At 45.7% G+C, this 24,550-nt stretch overlaps 2 protein-coding genes across 2 annotated transcripts; both read right to left on the bottom strand.

Annotated features, from left to right (window-relative positions):
• Window positions 1-523: 523 nt before the first annotated feature.
• On the bottom strand, window positions 524-9,088 carry LOC142216530 (uncharacterized). The gene is made up of 6 exons (XM_075284404.1): window positions 9,041-9,088; window positions 6,788-7,068; window positions 5,237-5,449; window positions 4,499-4,521; window positions 4,228-4,287; window positions 524-921 (listed from the first exon to the last, which is right to left on the bottom strand). The coding sequence occupies exons 2-6, from the start codon at window positions 7,041-7,043 to the stop codon at window positions 727-729; spliced, it is 747 nt and encodes a 248-aa protein (XP_075140505.1). The 5' UTR covers window positions 7,044-7,068; window positions 9,041-9,088; the 3' UTR covers window positions 524-726.
• Window positions 9,089-14,406: 5,318 nt separating this feature from the next.
• On the bottom strand, window positions 14,407-21,266 carry LOC142216404 (uncharacterized). The gene is made up of 5 exons (XM_075284205.1): window positions 21,077-21,266; window positions 19,502-19,805; window positions 16,952-17,200; window positions 16,808-16,824; window positions 14,407-15,742 (listed from the first exon to the last, which is right to left on the bottom strand). The coding sequence occupies exons 2-5, from the start codon at window positions 19,791-19,793 to the stop codon at window positions 15,662-15,664; spliced, it is 639 nt and encodes a 212-aa protein (XP_075140306.1). The 5' UTR covers window positions 19,794-19,805; window positions 21,077-21,266; the 3' UTR covers window positions 14,407-15,661.
• Between the last annotated feature and the right edge of the window lie 3,284 nt (window positions 21,267-24,550).

Below are 24,550 nucleotides of genomic sequence, written 5' to 3'. Positions count from 1 at the left end.
TTATTGCCTCCACAATTTGCAGTCCCAATCCAGTTGTCCCCGCAGTATACAGTTCCTCTTCAGTTGCCCCCACACTATAAAGATCTGCCTGCAGTTTCCCCCACAGTATACAGTCCTCCTCTTCTTACCCAACAGTATACAGCCCTGTCTCCATTTGTCCCCATTGTATGCAGTTTCCCTATCCAGTTGCCCCAAAATTATGCAGTCCCCCTCCAGTTGCCTGCAAACTACAAAATGCCCTTCAGTGCCCCCCACAGTATACAGCTTCCCATTCTGGTGCCCCCACAGTATGATGGATCAAATAACAAAAAATAATTAATGAATTAATGAGTCTCATCTGATGTGGAGATATATGGCCGCCATGATTGTGTAGCACAGTCACCCCCCCCCCCATTGCTCATCCCACCGCTGTTAGTAGAAGGTAAAATACTCCATGTTTTAACCATAAACCATATTAGATTGAACGATGCTTCACAACTACAGCCGATCAAGATTCCTTTTTATTAATGTAAATTTGTGAGAAATCATCCAATGTGCCCAGAATAGCAAGAAACAAACAAGACGATGGAAGATAGAAATAAGAGGAATATAATGTTATCGACAACACTGGCCATAGATTAGTCGCTGTAGGTTGTCAGTCTTATGTCATCACTTAAAGTAGGCAGTGCTTATATCATACAATTCATTACATAGAGATAAAGCCACTAGTAGTGGATACGGAGACTGCTACATCAAGACGGTGGTGTTAAACACCATTATGGTGGTCATGTTACTGGAGACTGTATAATATTTGGGGGCCTCAGTGCTGTGGACAGGAGTAAAAGCACCCAGGTGATGATTCTTGGGAAGATTCAACACTATGATCAGGATAATCCCAATGAATGCTATTAAAGCGAGGATGATGATTATGCAGCGGCGACTCTGGAAGAGGAAAAAAAAACATCATGGTTACTGTACATAGTGGGAGAGAGAAGAAAAGACATAATATAACAAGAATAGTGACTGCTCTTTACACCCATAGATCACTGAGCATATTCCACGCTGAATATCACAATCTTATTTTTACATTAGCGAAAGTTGAACTACTAGTACCATGGCCACCACTACCACTAACTACTGTGTGTGACACGTCTACGATTACATATTTCCATGCAGTGTACTTGCCCATAGAGACAAACGCTTAAAATATTTTATTCTGATTAAGAATAATGCTACTTAATGACAAAATGTTAACTCTTAACTCCTAAAAAAGTTCTTAAAGGGATTCTACTATTAAAATCACATTGTTTTTCTCAATCACACGTAGGAATAGTCTTATGAAAGGCTTTTCTTCTCCTACCTTTAGATGTCTTCTCCGTGCCGCCGTTCAGTAGAAATCCAGGTTTTCATCTGTATGCAAATGAGTTCTCTCGCAGCACTGGGGGTGGGCCCCAGCACTCAAACAGCACTGGGGGTGTCCCCAATGCTGCGAGAGAAATCTTCAGCGCTACCTCCATCTTCTTCAGGAACGGCCTCTCTTCTCATCTTCTTGGGTTCAAACTTCTAGGCCTCAAGCCTTGGGCAGAGCTGACAAGGCCACGAGCCCACAGGCCACAAGAAAATGGCCGCTTACTGTGCCCAAGGCCTAGAAGTTTGAACCCAGCTCTGGAAGAAGACGTGTAGAGAGGCCGTTCCTGAAGAAGATGGAGGCAGCGCTGGAGATTTCTCTTGCAGAATTGGGGACGCCCTCAGTGCTGTTTGAGCGCTGGGGCCCACCCCCAGTGCTGTGAGAGAACTCATTTGCAACATGAACACTGTAAGGTCCATCTACCACTGTCTATTGACTGAGAGGTTGTCAGATGTTACTATTACGTGGTGAGTGAGTCACTGCACACATGACATTGTTGACTCCGTATGTCCTGGTCTAACATATGGCGGCAGACATTTGTAACTCCTCTCAGCCAATAGACAGTGGTGTGCTCTTGTTCAATCGCTTGACCATCCTCCTTGACCTCCTTGACCTGAGAGTGCAACATTAACTGTTCTCTGGATATATGCTACTTGGTTTGTTCCCATTCACACATTGGTGTTCGGTGCTGACAGTGGGTTTGCTGCCACCTCCGCCTTGGTTCCTATACATCTTTGTATATGGTTGTGACACTATCATAACCACTACAGGTGAGAGACCGATTGGTCTTTATCCTTTGTTCATTTACACAAACTATGTCAAACGGATCTACTCTATAGGGTTGCTCGGTGTCCTCCTTTTTCTCTTTGAATAGACAGTGATAGGTTACCCTTACAGCCCACCATAGCTGCCATGTCTCTTCTCTATTATACACTAATAACCATGGTCAGTAGAAAACCGAATATCCAGCTCACCCTTCTTGATGTATGGAAAATGGTTCCCAGGCTGCTCGGACGTGGACAGACTCTAATCCACTGGATAAAGACGATAGGTAGGGAAGAAATCCAGCGTCTCCAGGAACTTGTTAAAAATAAATCTTTATTACTTCATCTTAAAAAAAAAAGCTTTGACAGCATACCGAAGATGGCAAGTACTCCAACATGGGACTAAATGTATGAGCTACGCGTTTCGGAACTACTTCGGTTCCTTCGTCATGGCATGACGAAGGAACCGAAGTAGTTCCGAAACGCGTAGCTCATACATTTAGTCCCATGTTGGAGTACTTGCCATCTTCGGTATGCTGTCAAAGCTTTTTTTAAGATGAAGTAATAAAGATTTATTTTTAACAAGTTCCTGGAGACGCTGGATTTCTTCCCTACCTATCAACCATGGTCAGTGCCTGCACTGATCGCAGGCATTGGACAAAGCTGACTGAGGCACCATTTTTCTGGGGATCAACGTCCCCCAAAAGAGATCTGGGGCCGGCACCCATTGCCATGACAGCCGGGAACCTATTGAAGGATCCCAGGCTTGTCTGATATATACTTCTATTGCAAGCTGCTCTATGATGGATTAGAAGCTAAACTACACTCACCGGCCACTTTATTAGGTACACCTGTCCAACTGCTCGTTAACACTTAATTTCTAATCAGCCAATCACATGGCGGCAACTCAGTGCATTTAGGCATGTAGACATGGTCAAGACAATCTCCTGCAGTTCAAACCAGTATGGGGAAGAAAGGTGATTTGAGTGCCTTTGAACGTGGCATGGTTGTTGGTGCCAGAAGGGCTGGTCTGAGTATTTCAGAAACTGCTGATCTACTGGGATTTTCACGCACAACCATCTCTAGGGTTTACAGAGAATGGTCCGAAAAAGAAAAAACATCCAGTGAGCGGCAGTTCTGTGGGCGGAAATGCGTTGTTGATGCCAGAGGTCAGAGGAGAATGGCCAGACTGGTTCGAGCTGATAGAAAGGCAACAGTGACTCAAATAGCCACCCGTTACAACCAAGGTAGCCAGAAGAGCATCTCTGAACGCACAGTACGTCGAACTTTGAGGCAGATGGGCTACAGCAGCAGAAGACCACACCGGGTGCCACTCTTTTCAGCTAAGAACAGGAAACTGAGGCTACAATTTGCACAGGCTCATCGAAATTGGACAATTGAAGATTGGAAAAACGTTGCCTGGTCTGATGAGTCTCGATTTCTGCTGCGACATTCGGATGGTAGGGTCAGAATTTGGCGTCAACAACATGAAAGCATGGATCCATCCTGCCTTGTATCAACGGTTCAGGCTGGTGGTGGTGGTGTCATGGTGTGGGGAATATTTTCTTGGCACTCTTTGGGCCCCTTGGTACCAATTGAGCATCGTTGCAACGCCAAAGCCTACCTGAGTATTGTTGCTGACCATGTCCATCCCTTTATGACCACAATGTACCCAACATCTGATGGCTACTTTCAGCAGGATAATGCGCCATGTCATAAAGCTGGAATCATCTCAGACTGGTTTCTTGAACATGACAATGAGTTCACTGTACTCCAATGGCCTCCACAGTCACCAGATCTCAATCCAATAGAGTATCTTTGGGATGTGGTGGAACGGGAGATTCGCATCATGGATGTGCAGCCGACAAATCTGCGACAACTGTGTGATGCCATCATGTCAATATGGACCAAAATCTCTGAGGAATGCTTCCAGCACCTTGTTGAATCTATGCCACGAAGAATTGAGGCAGTTCTGAAGGCAAAAGGGGGTCCAACCCGCTACTAGCATGGTGTACCTAATAAAGTGGCCGGTGAGTGTATATCAACAAGTCTGTACCATCATCCATGTGCACTTACAGGTATTGGCCTCCTCTGGGTTGGATGGGTTGACGTTTCACTTGGCTGTCGTTCAATGTCCTATAGACACAATAAACACAATGAGAAAACATCCAGATGTGTGAGCATATGTATAAAGTGTATATGTATAACGTGTGCGTGTGTACAGTACAGTATGTGTATCTGTGGGGTCTGGGCACTGTGGTCAGTGTAGACACTCAGACAGGTCACATAGAGTGAGAGTTTTGTAGGGGTTTGTGCGGGGTTTTGCAGTCTGTAGGTGGACACTCACATGGCTGACTCTTCCCTTGCGACCTAGAAGAAAAGAAAAAAAAGTACTTGTTAAGGTTTGATCATTTCAGAGCACTGTCTCTTAGCTTTGTCCTCTAGACAGTACTGCCTCTTAGATTTTTCTCATAGCACTGTCTCATCCTGTAGTACTGTCTCTTAGTATTGTTTTGTAGTACTGTCTCATAAACTCATCTCGAACTACTGTCTCAGAGTATTGTCTCTTAGTGTTGTCTAGTTGCATGGGAAGAATATGCAAATCTGACTTCCATGATGTAATTAGGATGTCAGTGTCTCAAGTATGCACACCAATAGAGGGCGCTGACTGAGAATGTGCAAGTCTATCTTCCATGATGTAATTAGGAAGACAGAGTCTCAGTCAAGCAATCAAATAGAGGGCGCTCCCTTTAACATCATGCTGACCTTCTCAGAGGCCTTTGTTTGCAATGATGTTGGGATTTTACCAGATACAGTCTCTCAGCCAAGGACAGCTGTTTCGATGTATTTGCATCTCATCAGCTTGGCGCAGAGAGGACTGATCTGGCAGAGGTGAGAGGCTTAGACAGGGTGCAGGGGATATCGTCACTCCATAGGGAGAAAACCACCATTTAGGTGTGTGGAGTCTTATTAAGCCATGAGCGCTCCATTGCATAGTAATACCGTCTCATAGACCCGTCTCACAGTACTTTTTCAGACTATTGCTTTGTAGAATTGTCCTATAATGCCCCCAGGACTCCATTACCTTTTATTACTCTCTTGATATCATCCAGTGCTCTCAAAGTATGGGGTGAAGACTGGTATCCACCCTCAGTAAGAGCCGCCTTATCCTCGGAGCTGAAGATGAACAGATCCCGGGCGAGCTCTCTGATGCTGGGCTGGTGGGTGAGGATTCTTTGTTTCTCGCTCTCGCTGCTGCTGTTCAGATCATCGATCACCACTAGGACATTGTTCCTTCCTGCAAAGTTACCGGCAGAGGTGAGAGTGGATATGAGGCGATGAGTATTCTTAGTAGTCCTCTACTGAAGGCAATATAGTCCCTTGTCTATAGGGCTGTATCTATAGGAGATTGTCTGTCGCTAGTCTCCCGTCTATACCCCCTCATACTCTACATATATCCCTGTCCATACTGTATATCAATGCTACGTATATCTACCATATATTAGCACATCTATGACATGGTTAGATTATGTATCTAGTGGCACAGCTATATGGGAACATCTGACACATATCAACTCATTGGTAGCAGCATATATACGTATACGGTATACTACTACCCTTTGTGAATATACCTTGTTAGAGTTAAGTCTCCGTATGTCCCTATCAACCTTTAGAGGAGGTTTCCTAGCTGATGTCACAGTATGAAGATGTCTATCACACTAAGGAGAACTCCAAAAAGCAGGCGGCACACCAAAGAGTAGGTGGTAAAAAAAGTGAAGGAGGTTTATTGCATCATGCTGCAATGTTTCGGCTCCAAGAAGCTTGGCTTGAAACAGGCTCTTGGAGCCGAAACGTCACAGCATGAGGCAATAAACCTCCTTCACTTTTTTTACCACTAACTCTTTGGTGTGCCACCTGCTTTCTTGGTATTATATTGAACGGGACAAATCCTTTTCCCATTGGTAACCACCCTATACCTATACTGGTGTGGTTTTATACATATTTTGTCTATCACACTGAGGTTAGCTATGTAGAAATGTGTGGAACCTGCAAGATTTGTTTTGCTATTACTCACGAAGACACTGGCTTGCTCCATGTCACCACTGAGACCCAATTCAGGTCTTAGCCGTCCCTCAGGCCTGTGATAACACCCAGAAAGCCATAAGATGACTGTAAGAGCCCCTTCACACGGCGTAAGCGCTTGGCTCTTTCCGAGCCGTACACGCGAGTGCTTCTAAACACTTCCCATTCACTTCAATGGGAGCGCTCGTAAAGCCGGGTTTATGCGCGCTTCCATTGAAGTGAATGGGAAGTGTTTAGAAGCGCTCGCGTGTACGGCTCGGAATGAGCCGAGCGCTTACGCCGTGTGAAGGGGCCCTAATGGAGCCCAGGAGAGGTGAGGGAAGGTGAGTGACAATGCCTATTGCTCTTCCACATCTCCCCTTGGACACCGTTTATTGTAATCTGAGATATGAAGAGACCCCAGAGTATAATAGTGACTTTGTGGGAGGCAAACCTCAAAAATTTCAGAGAGTTTTGGAAAATTTCTAAGGGATGATGTGGTGGTGTGAAGGCTTCTTTTACTACAAGGCATTGTAGAGACATTTGGGGCTTGAGTGCCCTTGTTAATTCTCACCATGGACATCGCAGAGATGTTGCAGCTCCCTATCATACAGAGAGTCGGTGACATCAGTGACATTGACCCTCCCTCTATTCTTCGAATGGTAAAGGATGGCAAAGTTGCACTTAGAAGCTTCTTCCTGGAATGTCAAGAAGTTGTTTGTGATGGTCACAGGTCGGACATCCCTCGCGCTCCTGCTCGCTACGAGGTTATTGATCAACCAATTATAACACGATATATCCTCTCTCGAGAAGATTCCAACGAGCGTCATTATTACCTGTGATCTGCAGACAACTCTAAAATAAGAAAAAAAAACACAAAAAAACATTAATCAGAATAAGAAGTCAGTGACACTCATCACAAAACGTCAACCCCTAAAACTAGTCATGACAAATACTTGGAGGCGACTTACTGTGCAGTCTGGGGGGTTTCCTATGGAGGAAAAAACGTAATTCAACACAAACCACCATGATGGACTCCAAAATCTACTCCGAGAGACTCTGCTCCCAATGTACATGGCAGAAGTAGGGATTAATCACTGTGTTAAATCAATCTGACTTCATCACTATCCTATACCGGCACCAGCCATGAGCAACACTTTACCATAAGACCTAGTAAAAGGATATTCCAGCCTGCACATTTTTGGCATATCCCCCTTTGGGCTTACTGTGGCGGCAAGTCATGAGAATGAAATATCAGACAATCATGGCTGCAACATGAAGGATGAGTAGATTGGTGCAATTGTAAATCACCTGTATGGCGTCATTCATAGTCGGACCTTACTAACCAGACTCCATAGGATAAAAAATAAATATCATTATTGGGGTGGCCCAACCAAAACAAAGGTATCACGTAAAAAAATGCAATGCAGGTGGCAGGTTATAGAGCAAGAGGAGCGGAGCCTGTTATACATAGTGTCCTATCTGCACGCAACAGGTTATAGAGTAGGAGGAGCTGAGAAAATTTTCATAGTGTGACATTACCATGGTGTCATTTTGCGTCATGATGATGACGTGACCAATGAGGCCCAATCACAGGCCTTAGCAGTCTATGACGTCATTCATGATGTCACCAGTTCACCAGAGGCCGGATAACGGGCTCCAGAACCAGGAGAGGTGAGTAACACTGTTCATTATGTTTAATCACCTCCCCAAGCCCTCCGCTCATTATACTCTGGGGTCTAAAGAGACACTATAGGACATTATTCTTAAAGAGGTGTAACATCGAGAAAAAAAAACCTTCTCATCTGAGCCCAGGGTTCCAGTGTCTGACACCACAGCCCGTTTGGTCGCGCACCGCTCCTCATTTCCCCTGCACCCCTCCGATAAGGCGGTTGCTGAATAGGGACCAGCGATATCACTCACATATCTCACCAGTCCCTCTCCAGTGACCGCTGTTTGGCTGTTCACCATACTTTGGCCCTCGGAAGCCGTGCACCCCACGTGACCACTGAGATCAAATAGACTTTAGCAGTGGACACCAGAGACCAGGGCGTACGCTTTTCTTTTTGTATATTACACTCGCCCCGGGCCCCTTCAGAGTCCTGAGGGCCACTATATGGAAGAGTCGGCGGACTGTGAGTGTGATGGCGGCTGCTACCCCTATAGTTTAATTGTCTCCCAGACCCCACTGCCTATTTCTTTACTTACATAGGACTGCTGCCTTTATATATAAAACAAGCAGTCCTGTGTAACAGAAAAGACTGCTTTACATGGGGTGGAGAGTTAGCGGTCTTATGTATATTACAGTTTCATCCTCACAGGGTAACGTCCATAGGACTGCTGCCTTTCCCTCCATGTAAAGCAGTCCCATACAAAATTACTTTACACAGGACTGCTTTGCATGTAGGAGCTGCTTGTTCTGGCCCTGCCTACTTGTATTGACTCCGCCTACTTGCACCGAGCCCCGTCTATACAATGGGCCACTATAAAAAAAATTCCAGGATCCCTTTCAGGTCCCAATCCGCCCCTGTACATAGTGTCCTATCCACAGACAGCAGATTATATTATATAGCGGACTCAACATACCGGTATATATATACAGTTCACCGTTATAACTGGCGAAGACCTTCATTCTGGCAAAGTCACGTCCGACTGACAAGAAGCAGCAGTTGCTTCATAAGTCTCTCATTGTCTGCCATGTACAACATGCCATTTATAGTAAATCTGTCCCATAGAACACAGGAAACATTACATGCAGAATATACTGTATAAAGAGCATTATAGGGTACGCCGTATACATATATACATATACATTGTTAGCTCTCACCTGACGTGTTCCCCGTTAGATTGTTTTCTTGCTCTCTTCTCTCCTATATCACTGCAACCGCTCATATAGAAAGTGAAAGGATGAAGATGAGAATGTTCCCCTCCCCCACTACTTTAGATGTTCTTTCCTTTCCTTTCGTCCTCTTTTAACTTCTAGAAGCTTCAGGATTAATATACAATGAGACAGAATAATATCACTTGATGGTTTACATATGCTGCTGCTTTAAAGTTTGTGAACCCTTCTATATTTCTGCATAGATTTGACCTAAAATTACATCTGATTTTTAAAGCAAGTCTTAAACGTAGATAAGCAGAGATTTTTTTTTTCTTATATTTCTTATTTTTCTTGAGGACTCCAAGTGTCTGATACTTGAGGTCTCGGCCCCCTCCCTCAGCATGCACACGTGGAAGGCAGAGACAGCTGAGGCTGCACCACCGGCATAGGCATGACCCTTGCCACAAACAATATGGCCGCTGCTATCGGAACAAGGCAGCTGCGGACACACAGAACCCAGGAAGACGGCGGGAAGCCAAGGATTCTATCGAGGTAAGGACCCAAGGGGAAAATAACCGAGACAGAATAAAAGGTAAAAAATAAACTATAAGAGGAGGAAAAGATTCACTTTCCAAAAACCATCTGTCCCCCGTCCAAAGGACAGAAAAAGCACTGGGGTGGGGGCTTATATACCTGATTAAAACAATATAAGACATTAAACGAAATACTTCCTCATACAGCAGCTTGTCACTAATGAACAACCAGACAATAGTACCGATAATCCTTTTATTTCCACTATTGATATGATAATCCAATCACATTACAATAATCTGCTAAAGATTATACAGCGCAGTCTACGTCTTATACCATCCATCGTCTGAAGAGGATCCAACCACCGCCTGAAGAGGATCCAGCCACCGTCTGAAGAGGATCCAACCACCACTTGCTATTCTCACCGCTCTGGTGGTTATTGTAGGATACAGGAAAGTCATTCCACTTCCCACATAGAGACGATCTGGGATCATTCACCAACCACCAATGGACAAGTCCATCTACTGGTCACCAATCTTGAAACTTCTGAAGTCAATTTACTCCATGTTGTAATGGTGGATGGCACTCGCTGATTTACTTGGCGTAGTTTCCTTCTCATCCAGAGCAGCACTCACAATACTGCTCCGCAGTGCTCCTGAAGATCTATAATTCAGTAAGGTTGAAGTGTAGCCAGAAGTATTCACTAAAGATGATAACGGCACTGCCTGGGTCTGGGAAATTTGGAATCTACGCTCTGGGAGAATGTACAGACGCCTAGGGATGGTGTTCCTGACTGCATTGCCTTGTGCTCTTCCCCCTATTCCCTACTCCTTCCTCCCCCCACTTTGATTGGTTGGGACCGTAAGGGGTATTGGGGCGTGTTCTATTCATAATTATATTTGGTATCATGAAAGCTGTTATTATCCCCCCCCCCCCCCCCCCCCGGGAAATTAGTGGCGAGCTTAATGGTAAGTCCTGTGGGGTATATCAATCTTAGTCGTCACCTCCCCTCTACCTCTTTCCGGCCATTCAGCAGAGCGTTTCCCACCCTCCCTCTCCTTTTTATAACATGTTGAGTTTTTTGTGAGATTTGTGCATGTATGCTGATGTTTATTTCTTTTCTAGAGACTTCAGAAATTTCTAAAAGTCACAGCTGGTGGTACAGTGGTGTAATGGGGAGCGGTCATGCTGTGCCCGTGTGGAGTCTGGCGGCTGGCATACCATGTTTACAGTTCAAAAGTTAATATCAACAAATTATTCAAAATTCAATAAAACCTGTGGCCTACCCCGTCCACTAAAATTTGAGTTTAAGTCGTTGTCCTGTGTTCTTTTAATGGGGGTGATCCTGAGGCTCCTGGGGTGGTGGTGGATAGTCTATGCCAGTGATGGCGAACCTTTTAGAGACCGAGTGCCCAAACTGCAACCCAAAACCCACAAAATTTTCGCGGAGTACCAACACGACAATATAGACTTAATACTATGCGGATCCACAATTGCGGACAGTTACTGACCAAAAATTACAGTCATGTGGGGCTTTACAGAGCTTTCAATAATACAAACAACGTTGTACTGAAATGTAAAGGTCTCGGCATTTGGTACTTTGAACAATTAATTTTCACTATTTACATCGCACAGGATCTGTTTTATAGTTACCGTGTAATATTCTTACATCCTGTACTAATATCACGTCTGCTATAAAACAGATACTGTGTGATATAAATAGTGAGGGGACCCCAGACAGTATTATATGCTCTGCAGTGGGCCCACCACACAATATTATATTCTCCACAGTACCACAGTAGCCCCCCAGTGTTATATGCTCCGCAGTAGGTGTCCCCCCCCCACAGGATTATATGCTCCACAGTGGCATCCACACACAGTATTGTGTGCTTATAAATAGGCCCCCCCCCCAGTATTATATGCTCTTTAGTACACCCCCCAGTATTATAAGCCACCCCAGTATTATAAGCCCCCCCAGTATTATAAGCCCCCTCAGTATTATACACTCCCCCCAGTATTATACACTCCCCCCAGTATTATACACCCCACCCAGTATTATAAGCCCCCCCAGTATTATACACTCCCCCCAGTATTATAAGCCCCCTCAGTATTATACACTCCCCCCAGTATTATACACTCCCCCCAGTATTATACACTCCCCCCCAGTATCATACACCCCACCAAGTATTATACACTCCCCCCCAGTATCATACACCCCACCAAGTATTATACACTCCCCCCAGTATTATACACCCCACCCAGTATTATAAGCCCCCCCAGTATTATATACTCCTCCCAGTATTATACACTCCCCCCAGTATTATACACTCCCCCCAGTATTATACACCCCACCCAGTATTATAAGCCCCCCCAGTATTATATACTCCTCCCAGTATTATACACTCCCCCCAGTATTATACACTCCCCCCAGTATTATACACCCCACCCAGTATTATAAGCCCACCCAGTATTATAAGCCCCCCCAGTATTATAAGCCCCCCCAGTATTATACACTCCCCCCAGTATTATACACCCCACCCAGTATTATAAGCCCCCCCAGTATTATACACTCCCCCCCAGTATCATACACCCCACCAAGTATTATAAGCGCTCCCCCCAACATCATATACACAGTGAGCCACTCTCATACTCACCCCTGAAGAGCCGCCGGCATCCACCTTCTTGTCACTGGCGGCGCTGATGACGTCATCGCGCCCGCGTCGGGGCAGAGGTCAAACTCTGCAGCCAGTGTAGGCCGCGGTCGCGCGATCCGCGGGCTACCCTGACAGCTTTCAGCTGTATGTGCATTTGCACATACAACTGAAGGCAGTGATCGCTCATCAACGGGGAATCCTGTACCGGATTCCCTGTTGGTGAGCGATCCGGGCGACCGCACGCGTGCCAGCATGGAGGGCTCTGCGTGCTCTCTCTGGCACGCGTGCCATAGGTTCGCCATCACTGGTCTATGCAATCTCAGTTTAAGAGGTAAATCTATAAGGCCTGACACATCTCAGGTTGGGCGAACTCCTCACCATAGGTACTCCCTAATCTCCAAATCCCACTTCATCTCCTGCGCGCTTGACCCGATCCAGTCACATCTAATTCCCAAACTCACTTAAGTCATTACTCTGGCCCTAACCCATTTCTTTAACCTATCCCTAACCAATGGATCCTTCCCCTCCACCTTCAAACACGCCACAGTCACACCTATACTTAAGAAATCTTTCCTCCAGCCAACTATCATCCCATCTCACTGCTCCTGTATGCCTCAAAACTGCTTGAGCAACACATCCACTCAGAATTATCCTCCTATCTGTTGTCCAACCTGCTCTTTGACAGACTACTGTACAGTTAAGCTTCAGACCCCGTCACTCCACTGAAACTGCCCTAACCAAAGTCAGTAATGTCCTGCTAACCGCCAAGGCCAAGCGCCATTACTCTGTCCTCCTCCTCCTTGACTTCTCCTCTGCCTTTGACACAGTTGACCACTCCCTCTTACTAGAAATTCTCTCATCCCTTGGTATCTCAGACCTGGCCCATTCCTGGATCTCCTCATACCTCACCGACCTCACATTCAGCATCTCCCACTCGCACACCACCTCCTCACCTCGCCCTCTCTCTGTAGGTGTCCCCCAAGGCTCCGTCCTAGGACCCCTCCTGTTCTCCATCTACACCCTTGGCCTGGGCCAACTCATAGAATCTCATGGTTTTCAATACCATTGCTATGCCGATGACACCCAAATCTACATCTCTGGACCAGACATCACCTCTCTGCTGGACAAAGTTCCAGAATATTTAGCAGCTGTAGCCTCCTTCCTCTCCTCCTGCTTTCTCAAACTCAATATGGAGAAAATGGAGTTCATCATCTTCATCACCCCACCCCGCATGGTCCCTCCACCTGACCCATCCATCAAAGTTAATGGAACCACACTTACCCCTGTCCCACAGGCCCGATTCCTTGGGATAACCCTGGACTCTGACCTATCCTTCAAGTCACACATTCAAACCCTCAACACTTCCTGCCGCCTCCAACTCAAGAACATCCACCGAATCCGCTCCTTCCTCACCCCTGAAACTACCAAGATACTCTCATAATCTCCCGCTTAGACTACTGCAACACCCTTCTCCACGGACTCTCAGATAACACCCTCGCCCCCCTCCAGTCCACCTTAAACTGCGCCACCCGCTTAATCCACCTCACCCCCCAATCTTCATCAGCTGCTCCCCTCTGCCAGTCCCTCCACTGGCTACCCATAGCCCTGCGAATTGAGTTCAAGCTACTAACACTAACATACAAAGCGATCCACAACCTGTACCCTCCATATATCTCTGACCTAATCTCCCACTACCTGCCCACACGTAACCTCAGATCCTCCAATGACCTCCTACTCCGCTCTGCTCTCATCCACTCCTCACACAACCGTCTCCAAGATTTCTCCCGTGCATCCCCCATACTCTGGAACTCCTTACCAAGACACATAAGACTGACCCCCATAATCACAGGCTTCAAGACGGCCCTGAAGACTCATCTATTCAGGAAGGCCTACAACCTCCAATAACACTATCACCGCACCGCCATCTGTACAGTCTCCCCCTCTCCTTCTGTCTCTCCCCCCTTCCCCCATAGATTGTAAGCCCTCGCGGGCAGGGCCCTCTATCCCACTGTGCCAGTCAGTCACTGTTAGTATTATATCTACCTGTATATTCTGCGTATTCTATGTAACCCCCAAATGTAAAGCACCATGGAATTAATGGTGCTATATAAATAAACAATAAAAATAAAACAATAATAATTATTATTATTATAGTTTATTTATATAGCACCATTAATTCCATGGTGCTTTACATTTGGGGATTTACTTACAATATACGATTCTATGAGTTGGCCCAGGCCAAGGGTGTAGATGGAGAACAGGAGTGGTCCTAGGACGGAGCCGGTGGGGACACCTACAGAGAGAGGGCGAGGTGAGGAGGTGGTGTGCGAGTGGTTATAATAATAGAGTGGTTATAGACATGGAAACCAATCATCAGCCAAACCACTACAAATATATGTAAGAAGTCGGAAAATGAAGAGGAATTTGGGGCAGACATCTAAGTTGGATTCCTCTTCATCTTGTGGTCCATGGTTGGCATTGGATTTCTGCCTCTGATCAGGCCCGGATGAATGGGGAGTCTTAAGCTGCAGAATCTGCAGCAAGAACAAGCAAGGCGCTTATTTTTTTTTATAGCGTCTTGCTACTATTTCTGCCTACTATTGAAAAATATGGGAGGAAGGATTATGGCGGAATCTGACACTGATTCTGTGGGTGTGAAGGGGGTCCCCAGTTGGACTGTAGGTGAGGCTGAGGGAGATTCTAAAGTCTCCTCATATTTTGTTGGCATCTTTGGTTACAAATCACCTAGAGAGAGACGGCCAAGTAGAAGCAGACACAATGCGGCAGTAACGTAAAGATGTGTGTCTGCTATTAGTCCTATAGGTATATCATGGAGGTGTCCTATGTGCTGACCAAATACGTGTGTAATTCAGACTACAATATGGTGATATTCACGGTCAGGCTTTATATAGTGACTATGACACATCAGTGACCCCTCACCTCTAGTTCCTGATGACTAGCTGAGCGTTACCTGCAAGACACTATGGAGAAGTCTTCCTTGGCCAAGGTCATGTGATCCTTTTTTTCCCTCTGTCTCCCAGATTAGCTGAAATCTGAAAATTTGGAGATTTCAGAACAAATTTAGTTTTAATCCAATCAATTTGCTCAAATCTGGGAAGGGGAGGTCTACATATTGTACTGGGGGCCTATAAACAATCGTTTTTAGGTTTTGAGTTTTCTCACGTCCTTCACAGGTTTGTACCAATTATGTTCCAATATTCCATACTACAATCCGTAGCTGGTTGTTCCTTGTATACAGCTGGTCCAAGGCGTTGGGTGATAATTCATCACTACTTATAGATTTACTATTCAACTGTAATAATATTCTCCACAGACCCAAGCAGTGCTGAAATGTCCTTAGAGCATACTCCAATCACATCCAGAGCAGCACATAGGAAGGCATAGCAGGAGGAAGTCTTTGTGATCCACTGGATCCTGATCACTAATGAATCAGTTCCACACACAGAACTATGATCAGCACGAGTGCAAGACCACCGAAAACAATCAGCAGCAGGAGGGAACACTGTAAGAGAAAAGACACAGATCAGTGGTGTAATAATCTGCGGGAGGAGCAATGGTCTGCAGATCTGTAGAGTGGTCAGTGATGAAATAATCTACAGGATGTGTCACTATTATGAGGAGGTATAGAGGACAAAGTAATGTTCTGCGGATCTGTAGAGAAGTCAGTGATGAAATAATCTGCAGGATGTATCACTATTATGAGGAGGTAGAGAGGACAAAGCAATGTTCTGCAGATCTGTAGAGAGGTCAATGATGAAATAATCTGCAGGATGTATCACTATTATGAGGAGGTAGAGAGGACAAACTAATGTTTTGCGGATCTATAGAGAGGTCAGTGATGAAATAATCTGCAGGATGTATCACTATTATGAGGAGGTAGAGAGGACAAAGCAATGTTCTGTGGATCTGTAGAGAGGTCAGTGATGAAATAATCTGCAGGATGTAGAGAGGTCATGTGTTGCACGTTGCAATAAAACTATATATTGTATTTTATTATATTGTGTCATGAGTCCGGTTATGTTTTTATTGTAGTATTGTGCTCCTAGTTGTAGTTAGGACTTCGCTTCAATGTGTCAGCGCAGCTCTTGTCTCACCACACATGGATATATGTGATCGATTAAGCAGGAGGTGCATTCAGTGCAGAAGGCCAGTAAATAGCAAGCCTTTGTGCATGGATTGTAGCAGACATTACAACTCCAGGTTCTAGTCTGGAAACCAACCCTGTACGGCAAACTAAGAAAAACTATGACCTCCCAGTTGTATCTGTGGCCTAGCGTGTGGTCTGTCCATTTCTGCTGCGGTGCTTACAAATAGGTCTGTTCCTTATTTCCTTCCTTTTTATTTTTCCATTATTTGTAGGTATAGGTCTGCTATTATATCTTTTGTTGTTGTTAAGCACTGTACCTTTTCTTTATATAAAATCCATCATTTTATAAGATTGTCCCTCTGTTACGGTCACATCCAGGGTCATCTATACGTATGGGGTTAGTAAGGTGTATGGACACCTGATGGCATCGCTATACAATGGATGAGATGTGACACCCATTCTGAAGTTACTTTTACTTACCGTATTCCGATTAGGATCTGTAAAATACAAATAAGAGACAATTACTCTGCGTCCTCGGTATTACTCTGGTATCATACATATGGAGGGTTCTCGCTGGACACTTGCAGCTCTAGGTGTGACTGGAGTATAGCAGATTTCACTCACTTTTGCTTATTGTGGATCGAATGCTTTCAATCTTCTCAGTGCTCCTCTGATACACGTTGCTCTGATAGGAGTCGATGCCGCTCATACCTTGCACAGGTTGTCCGATTTGTATCGGCTTCTCATTTCTATTGAACACGACCAATAACACGGAGAGCTCTCGGATTGATGGCTGGTTGGATATAATCCTGCTGTGAACTGTCATGTCATCATCCTCCACATCATCCACCAGCACCAAAACATTATTCCGGCCTGAGGAAAACCATGAAAATTACTCCCCTGCTCTGTATGTGTGGACATAATACTACTCCCCTTGCTCCATATGTTTGCACATTAGTACATGTGCACGGTAATACTCCCCTTTTTCTATATGTCTCCTTGCTCTGTAAGGCTTCATTCACATCTGTATTGGTAATCCGTTCAGGAGAGTCCGCACGGGGAGCCCCCCGAACGGAATACCAAACTCACTGGCAAGCAGTGTGCCAGTGAAAGCGCACAGACCCCATAGATTATAATGGGGTACGTGTACTTGCTGCAAGATCTCCGCAGGGAACACGCGGACAGGAAAGTAGTTCACAATCTACTTTTCTGTCCGCATGTTTCGTGCGGAGATCTCGCGGCAAGCACACAGACCTCATTATAGTCTATGGGGATCCATGTGTTTCCATAAGCTCACCGCTTGCAAATGCATTCGGTAGTCAGTTCGGGGGGTCCCCATGTGGACTCCCCGATCGAATTACCAAACGCAGATGTGAACCAAGGGTAATAGCACAGCTGAAAAAGAAAACTGAGAAGTGGCCACTCCCTTGTGTGACACCTTATGTATATTAAGAGACAGGTGAAATCCTCGTTCCCTTGCAGGCAGGGAATTACCTTGCAATGTTATGTAATAGATACAAGTAGCAGACTAGAAAGACCAAAGGATTGGTGGATGTAGATTACCACATCCGAAAAAGACGTACACCTCGTGTATCTGCAGTTCCTCCTAAAGTTGTAGTAGAGGTGCAGATGATATCAGCCACAGGAAATAATGTGACATTGCAGAGATGCAGAAACAAAGAAGAAAAAAAAATGTTCATATGTTTGTTTATTGTTGCAAAAAGTCAGACATTTGTGGTAACGCGTTTCAGTGGTGTTTGCTCCTCCTTCAGGCCAAACTGAAGCAAATAACTGAAATAACTTTAGGGGGAAGCGCAGATACACATGGTAGACATCAGATGTGGTTCCTTACTCTGTATGTATGCACAGTACTACTCCCTGTGCTCTATATGTTTGCACAGTACTACTCCCCTTGCTCTGTATGTGCACAGTACTACTCCCCTTGCTTTATATGTGCACAGTACTACTCCCCTTGCTTTACATGTGCGCACAGTATTACTCCCCATGCACTATATGTGCGCACAGTATTACCCCTCTTGCTCTATATGTGTGCACATTACCACTCCCCTTGCTCTGTATGTGCACAGTACTACTCCCCTTGCTCTATATGTTTACAGAGTACTACTCCCCTTGCTCTGTATGTGCACATTACTACTCCCCTTGCTCTATATGTGTGCACATTACTACTCCCCTTGCTCATTGTGTGCACATTACTACTCCCCTTGCTCATTGTGTGCACAGTACTACTCCCCTTGCTCTATATGTGTGCACAGTACTACTCCCCTTGCTCTATATGTGTGCACAGTACTACTCCCCTTGCTCTATATGTGTGCACATTACTACTCCCCTTGCTCTATATGTTTGCACAGTACTACTCCCCTTGCTCTATATGTGTGCACATTACTACTCCCCTTGCTCTATATGTTTGCACAGTACTACTCCCCTTGCTGTATATGTTTGCACAGTACTACTCCCCTTCCTCTGTATGTGTGCACAGTACTACTCCCCTTGCTTTACATGTGCGCACAGTATTACTCCCCATGCACTATATGTGCGCACAGTATTACCCCTCTTGCTCTATATGTGTGCACATTACCACTCCCCTTGCTCTGTATGTGCACAGTACTACTCCCCTTGCTCTATATGTTTACAGAGTACTACTCCCCTTGCTCTGTATGTGCACATTACTACTCCCCTTGCTCTATATGTGTGCACATTACTACTCCCCTTGCTCATTGTGTGCACATTACTACTCCCCTTGCTCATTGTGTGCACAGTACTACTCCCCTTGCTCTATATGTGTGCACAGTACTACTCCCCTTGCTCTATATGTGTGCACAGTACTACTCCCCTTGCTCTATATGTGTGCACATTACTACTCCCCTTGCTCTATATGTGTGCACATTACTACTCCCCTTGCTCTATATGTTTGCACAGTACTACTCCCCTTGCTCTATATGTGTGCACATTACTACTCCCCTTGCTCTATATGTTTGCACAGTACTACTCCCCTTGCTGTATATGTTTGCACAGTACTACTCCCCTTCCTCTGTATGTGTGCACAGTACTACTCCCCTTGCTCTGTCTGTGCACATTACTACTCCCCTTTCTCTGTCTGTGCACAGTACTACTCCCCTTTCTCTATATGTGTGCACAGTAGCACTTCTCTATTACCTAGTTTACTGGAGAGATCCCTGAGCTCCTGGTCATACAGTGAGTCGGTCACATCGGTGATGTTCAGTCGCCCTCTCTTCTGTGAATGGTACAAGATCCCGATATTACATTTGTTGATTTGTGCAGCGAGTTTCCAGGAGCCGCCGCAGACCTCATTGGTTATATGAACTGGACGGACATCTTGTATCAATCGGCGGAATCGGGGTGAGAGCAGCAGCTGAATCACCCAATCATAACACTCATCGCTATCCCGGGAGAAGATCCCGACTACAGGCTTACTGCAGACAGCCATGGCCGACCATCCCTGGAAGATAACAACAAAGAGCATGTCAGGAGAGGAGTATAGTATGGCTGAGAATCACATAGTAAGCAGGATCCACAGCAGCACAGAGCATGTCAGGAGAGGAGTATTGTGTGACTGAGAATCACATAGTAAGCGGGATCCACAGCAGCACAGAGCATATCAGGAGTGGAGTATTGTGTGACTGAGAATCACATAGTAAGCGGGATCCACAGCAGCACAGAGCATGTCAGGAGAGGAGTATTGTGTGCCTGAGAATCACATAGTAAGCAGAATCCACAGCAGCACAGAGCATATCAGGAGAGGAGTATTGTGTGACTGAGAATCACATAGTAAGCAGGATCCACAGCAGCACAGAGCATATCAGGAGAGGAGTATTGTGTGACTGAGAATCACATAGTAAGCAGGATCCACAGCAGCACAGAGCATATCAGGAGTGGAGTATTGTGTGACTGAGAATCACATAGTAAGCGGGATCCACAGCAGCACAGAGCATGTCAGGAGAGGAGTATTGTGTGACTGAGAATCACATAGTAAGCGGGATCCACAGCAGCACAGAGCATGTCAGGAGAGGAGTATTGTGGTTGGTCACAGACAAAGTTGCATAGTGGAAGGAGCACGGTCCCCAGCAGTGCAGAGGATTTCAGAAGAGGAGTTTGCTGGTCTTATTGAGAAAGTCACAGGATGAGAGTTGCATAATAGAAGGAGCAGGGTCCCCAGCAGTACAGAGTATTTCAGGAGTGGAGTGTGCTGATCTTATAGAGAAGGCCACAGATGGAAAGTTATACAGTAAAAGGGGGCCCCAGCAGCACAGAGTATTTCAGGACAGGATATGTAAATAGTTGGCCTCATGCTAATGGAAGGGACAGACAAGGAATGCTTTAATAACTAGTAGGTTTGGAGCCTGTGGCCCCTCGGGTCCCTTTGTAACTCTCATGTCCCTGCTGCTCTCCTTTCTGCAGGACTGTATGCTCAGGCAGGGAGCGGTCAGATAGACGGCCAGTAATTACACTGTCTTCTATCTTCATACTGGGGGTGGTGGGATCACTAGTGCTGGGGTCTCTCCTGCTCAGGACTGGGGACGTTTAACCCTTTATAACTAAACCTACACTTCAGGGTTTTTTCAGCCGTACTCTGAGACTGTCTGCAGGGCTGGAGGTTGAAGGGTTAACTCTGACAATGACGCCACCAAAAAAGACAAGTTACTTTCACTTTCCTCACCGCCACCCCATGCCCTCCACCAGGCTACCCGCCCTCTGTGCCCACTCACAGACCTGGATGTATGCCCAACATACGACCACCTGGTGACTGCTGCTTCCTGTGGTCCTCCCGGAGGTGTCCAGTCGCCAAGTCCTCCGATATCTCTTCCTGGCATTCACTGTTACTTAGACACTTCCTCCTGGCACAGGCCCAGCCTATAACTGGGCAACAAGTCACACACAGCGAGGCTCGCAGATAAACGCTGGAAGGAACAGGATACCCAGCAGCACAGAGCATGTCAGGAGAGGAGTGTGCTGATATTGTAGGGGAGGTTACAGACAGAGTTACATGGTGGAAGGGGCAGGGTCATCAGCAGCACAGAGTATTTCAGGGGAGGAGTGTGCTGATTTTATAGAGGAGGTCACGGGCTGAGTGTTACATAGTGGAATAGGCAGGGCAGCACAGAGCATTTCAGGAGAGGAGTGTAATGTTTTTATATAGAGGAAATGACATGGTGAGAGGAGCAGGGTCCTTGGCAGCACAGAGTATTTCAGGAGAGGAATGTGCTGATTTTATAGCGGGTTCACGGAGAGTATCATAGTAAAAGGGGCAGGGTCCCCATCAGCACAGAGTATTTCAGGAGATGAATGTGCTGATCTTATAGCGGGTTCACAGAGAGTATCATAGTAGAAGGGGCAGGGTCCCCAGCAGCACAGAGTATTTCAAGAGAGAAGTGTGCTGATCTTATAGAGGAGATTACATGGAGAGTTACATAGAGGGAGGAGTGGAGTCCCCAGCAGTACAGAGTATTTTAGGAGAGGAATGTGCTGATCTTAGGGCTAGTACACATTGAAGTGAATTGGAGCCTTTTTTGCAGGCGGATTGCGAATCAAAATCCACCTGCAAAAAACTCCGTGTGAAAGTCCCCAGCAGCACAGAGTATTTTCGGGGAAATCCTAGCAGTCTGCAATTCCCAACACAACCACTGGATGTCCACACACACCGCACATACCGGTATCACAAAATAATATTGTCTTGATCATTTCCTTTTCTCATGATGTCTGGACGTGTCTTGTGTAGTGTTGACTTTGGATAGGGGATGTCCCTCACTCCTTCCTAAAACCACCCAAACTACGGTAAATATTGACTTTGGAATAAATGCACAAAACACTTTATTTTGGGTGTCAAAATGGCCACAGCTTTATTAAACTCACAGAAGTAAAATAATGACAGAAGGAGTCAGGCAGGGGTAGGGAACCTTTGGCTCTCCAGCTGCTGTGAAACTACAACTCCCATCATGCTCCATTCACTTCTATGGGAGTTCTCAGAACAGCAGAGCCAGTATGCATGCTGGGAGTTGTAGTTTTACAACAGCTGGAGAGCCGTACGTTCCCTACCCCTGTGCTAGACCATTGGGATTCCCGAATACTGTGAGATCCCCAGCTGTCTGACATACAGCACCCGGCCAGACAGGAAGAAATAAATAAACGTTACGACATCCTTCAGGCCGGCCATTTCCAAAGCTCAGCCTGTCACCACCATGAGGTTTAACCTCCTCTATTAGTTAAAATAAGTCTACAATAACTTGCCTGCAACTTCCACCTGACTCCTCAACCGATACAGAAGAGGCCATTTGACACCTTAAATGGACTCGACCGCCACCAAACTGAGTAGGAATGCACTAGCCTCTAGAAACCTTATATACTACAAGTCCCCATACTACCTGCCCTGCTGGGGGGCGGCATTTTTACTCACCTAAGCCAGGCCAGGACAAGATGTCCTGGACTGGTTTAGCGTCACTGTCACGCGGTCTCCAGTCACAAGACCGCTGCGCAGGCTGAAGAGCAGAAGCAGGTAAGCTTCTGCAGAAAAAAATAAAGTGATTTTTCAAGCATTTAGGGGATAAATACTAGATTTATGATGATGGGGGGGGGGGGGGGGCTTTTGAATGTCTCTCTGGCCAATCCTTGGCACAGACTGTAGTGCTCCTATTAACCCCCAAGTGCAACAATTGCAAGTGGGTGGAAAAAAAAAAAACAGTCTTCAAGCCCAAGGAAGGGCCAGACAAACATTCAAAAGCCCCCCTCCCCCTTCTCCAGAACCACAACCCCCCCCCCAGCACTCCAACCCTTCCCCGGCACTCCAACACAATAATAGTGTCTGCTGTTTTAGCATTAACCCCCAGCTTTGACTGAGGCTTCGGGGCCTGCTTGTATTTTTATGGCAGCCGGGAGCTTTGTGAAGGTTCTCCAGCCTGTCATTCTATACTTTCTATTGCAGGCTGTTCTATGTAGCCTGCAATAGAAATGCAGGATTTTTGCAATGCATTGTGATGCATTGTATTAGTGATCAGACCCCTAGGGGGTCTAATAAGTACAAAAATAAAATAATATTTTTTCCTGTACAGTAAATGCCGTAGCAGGAAAAAAAGTCAAAAGTTATGGGTTTTTTTTACTGTTTTGCCTCCAAGAAAAATTTGAATAAAAAGTGATCAAAACAATAATCAGTCCCCAAAATGGTAGAACTGAAAAATACACCCGGCCTCGCAAAAAAAAGACGCCCTATGCATCGTACACGGAAGTATAAAAAAGTTACAGGTGTCAGAATATGTCGACTTTATATAGGGACTACTAGGGGCATTATTAATACAAGGGGGTATTATTTATAAGGGGTACTATTTAAAAAGGACCTTTCATCAGTTGGGCCCATGCAGTTTTATATACCGCTGGAAAGCTGACAGTGCGTTGAATTCAGCGCACTATCGGCTTTCCAGCGGTATATAAAGCCGCCTGTGCCCCAACCCATAAAAGGTCCTCTTTAAAGGGCGTTCTGTAGGTGAGGACAATATGGGTCGGGTGCCTGGAGAAGTGAGGAGTCAATGATGTCTGTGTTGCAAACTTTACAGGGACAAATCACAGCTGGAAGAAGTGGTCACGGCGGTCTAGAGTGAAGAAATGTGAGCGATTAGTCAGGGATGTCTCCAGTAAGTCACCACAAAATAGTCACCGGTTCTTACTACACCTCAATGTCAGAAACATCAAGGAGATTTTTTTGTTTTATCTGCCTGAGGTGACATGTTGTACCACAGCGTCTCTAAGTGGGATGAGCAATGAACATTCACCTGGCATGTGGGCACAGGCGCCATGTTATTAAATCAAACAACACAGCCCAACCCTGTGCGAGTGCAACTGGAGGTGCAACACTGGACTGTGTGACGGGGGTGTTATTCAATGGCAGATGCAGACGGAGCCCCTATATTGGGGGGGGGGGGGGGGCTGTATTCATTTGCACATAATGCATGCAGAGATTTTTCTTCTGATAGACTTAGATACACAACTCATCACACACAATATACATGATAGGCTTAGATACACAGCTCAGCACACAGTATTATACATGACAAGATTAGATACACAGCTCAGCACACAGTATTATACATGATAGGCTTAGATACACAACTCAGCACACAGCATTATACATGATAGGCTTAGATACACAGCTCAGCACACAGTATTATACATGATAGGCTTAGATACACAGCTCAGCAC

This window comes from Leptodactylus fuscus, chromosome 8, assembly GCF_031893055.1.
Source record: "Leptodactylus fuscus isolate aLepFus1 chromosome 8, aLepFus1.hap2, whole genome shotgun sequence".
In the NCBI taxonomy this organism is placed as follows: Eukaryota; Metazoa; Chordata; class Amphibia; order Anura; family Leptodactylidae; genus Leptodactylus; species Leptodactylus fuscus.
Note: the sequence above shows the minus strand (reverse complement) of the source record. Positions and strands in the feature narration are given on the sequence as shown.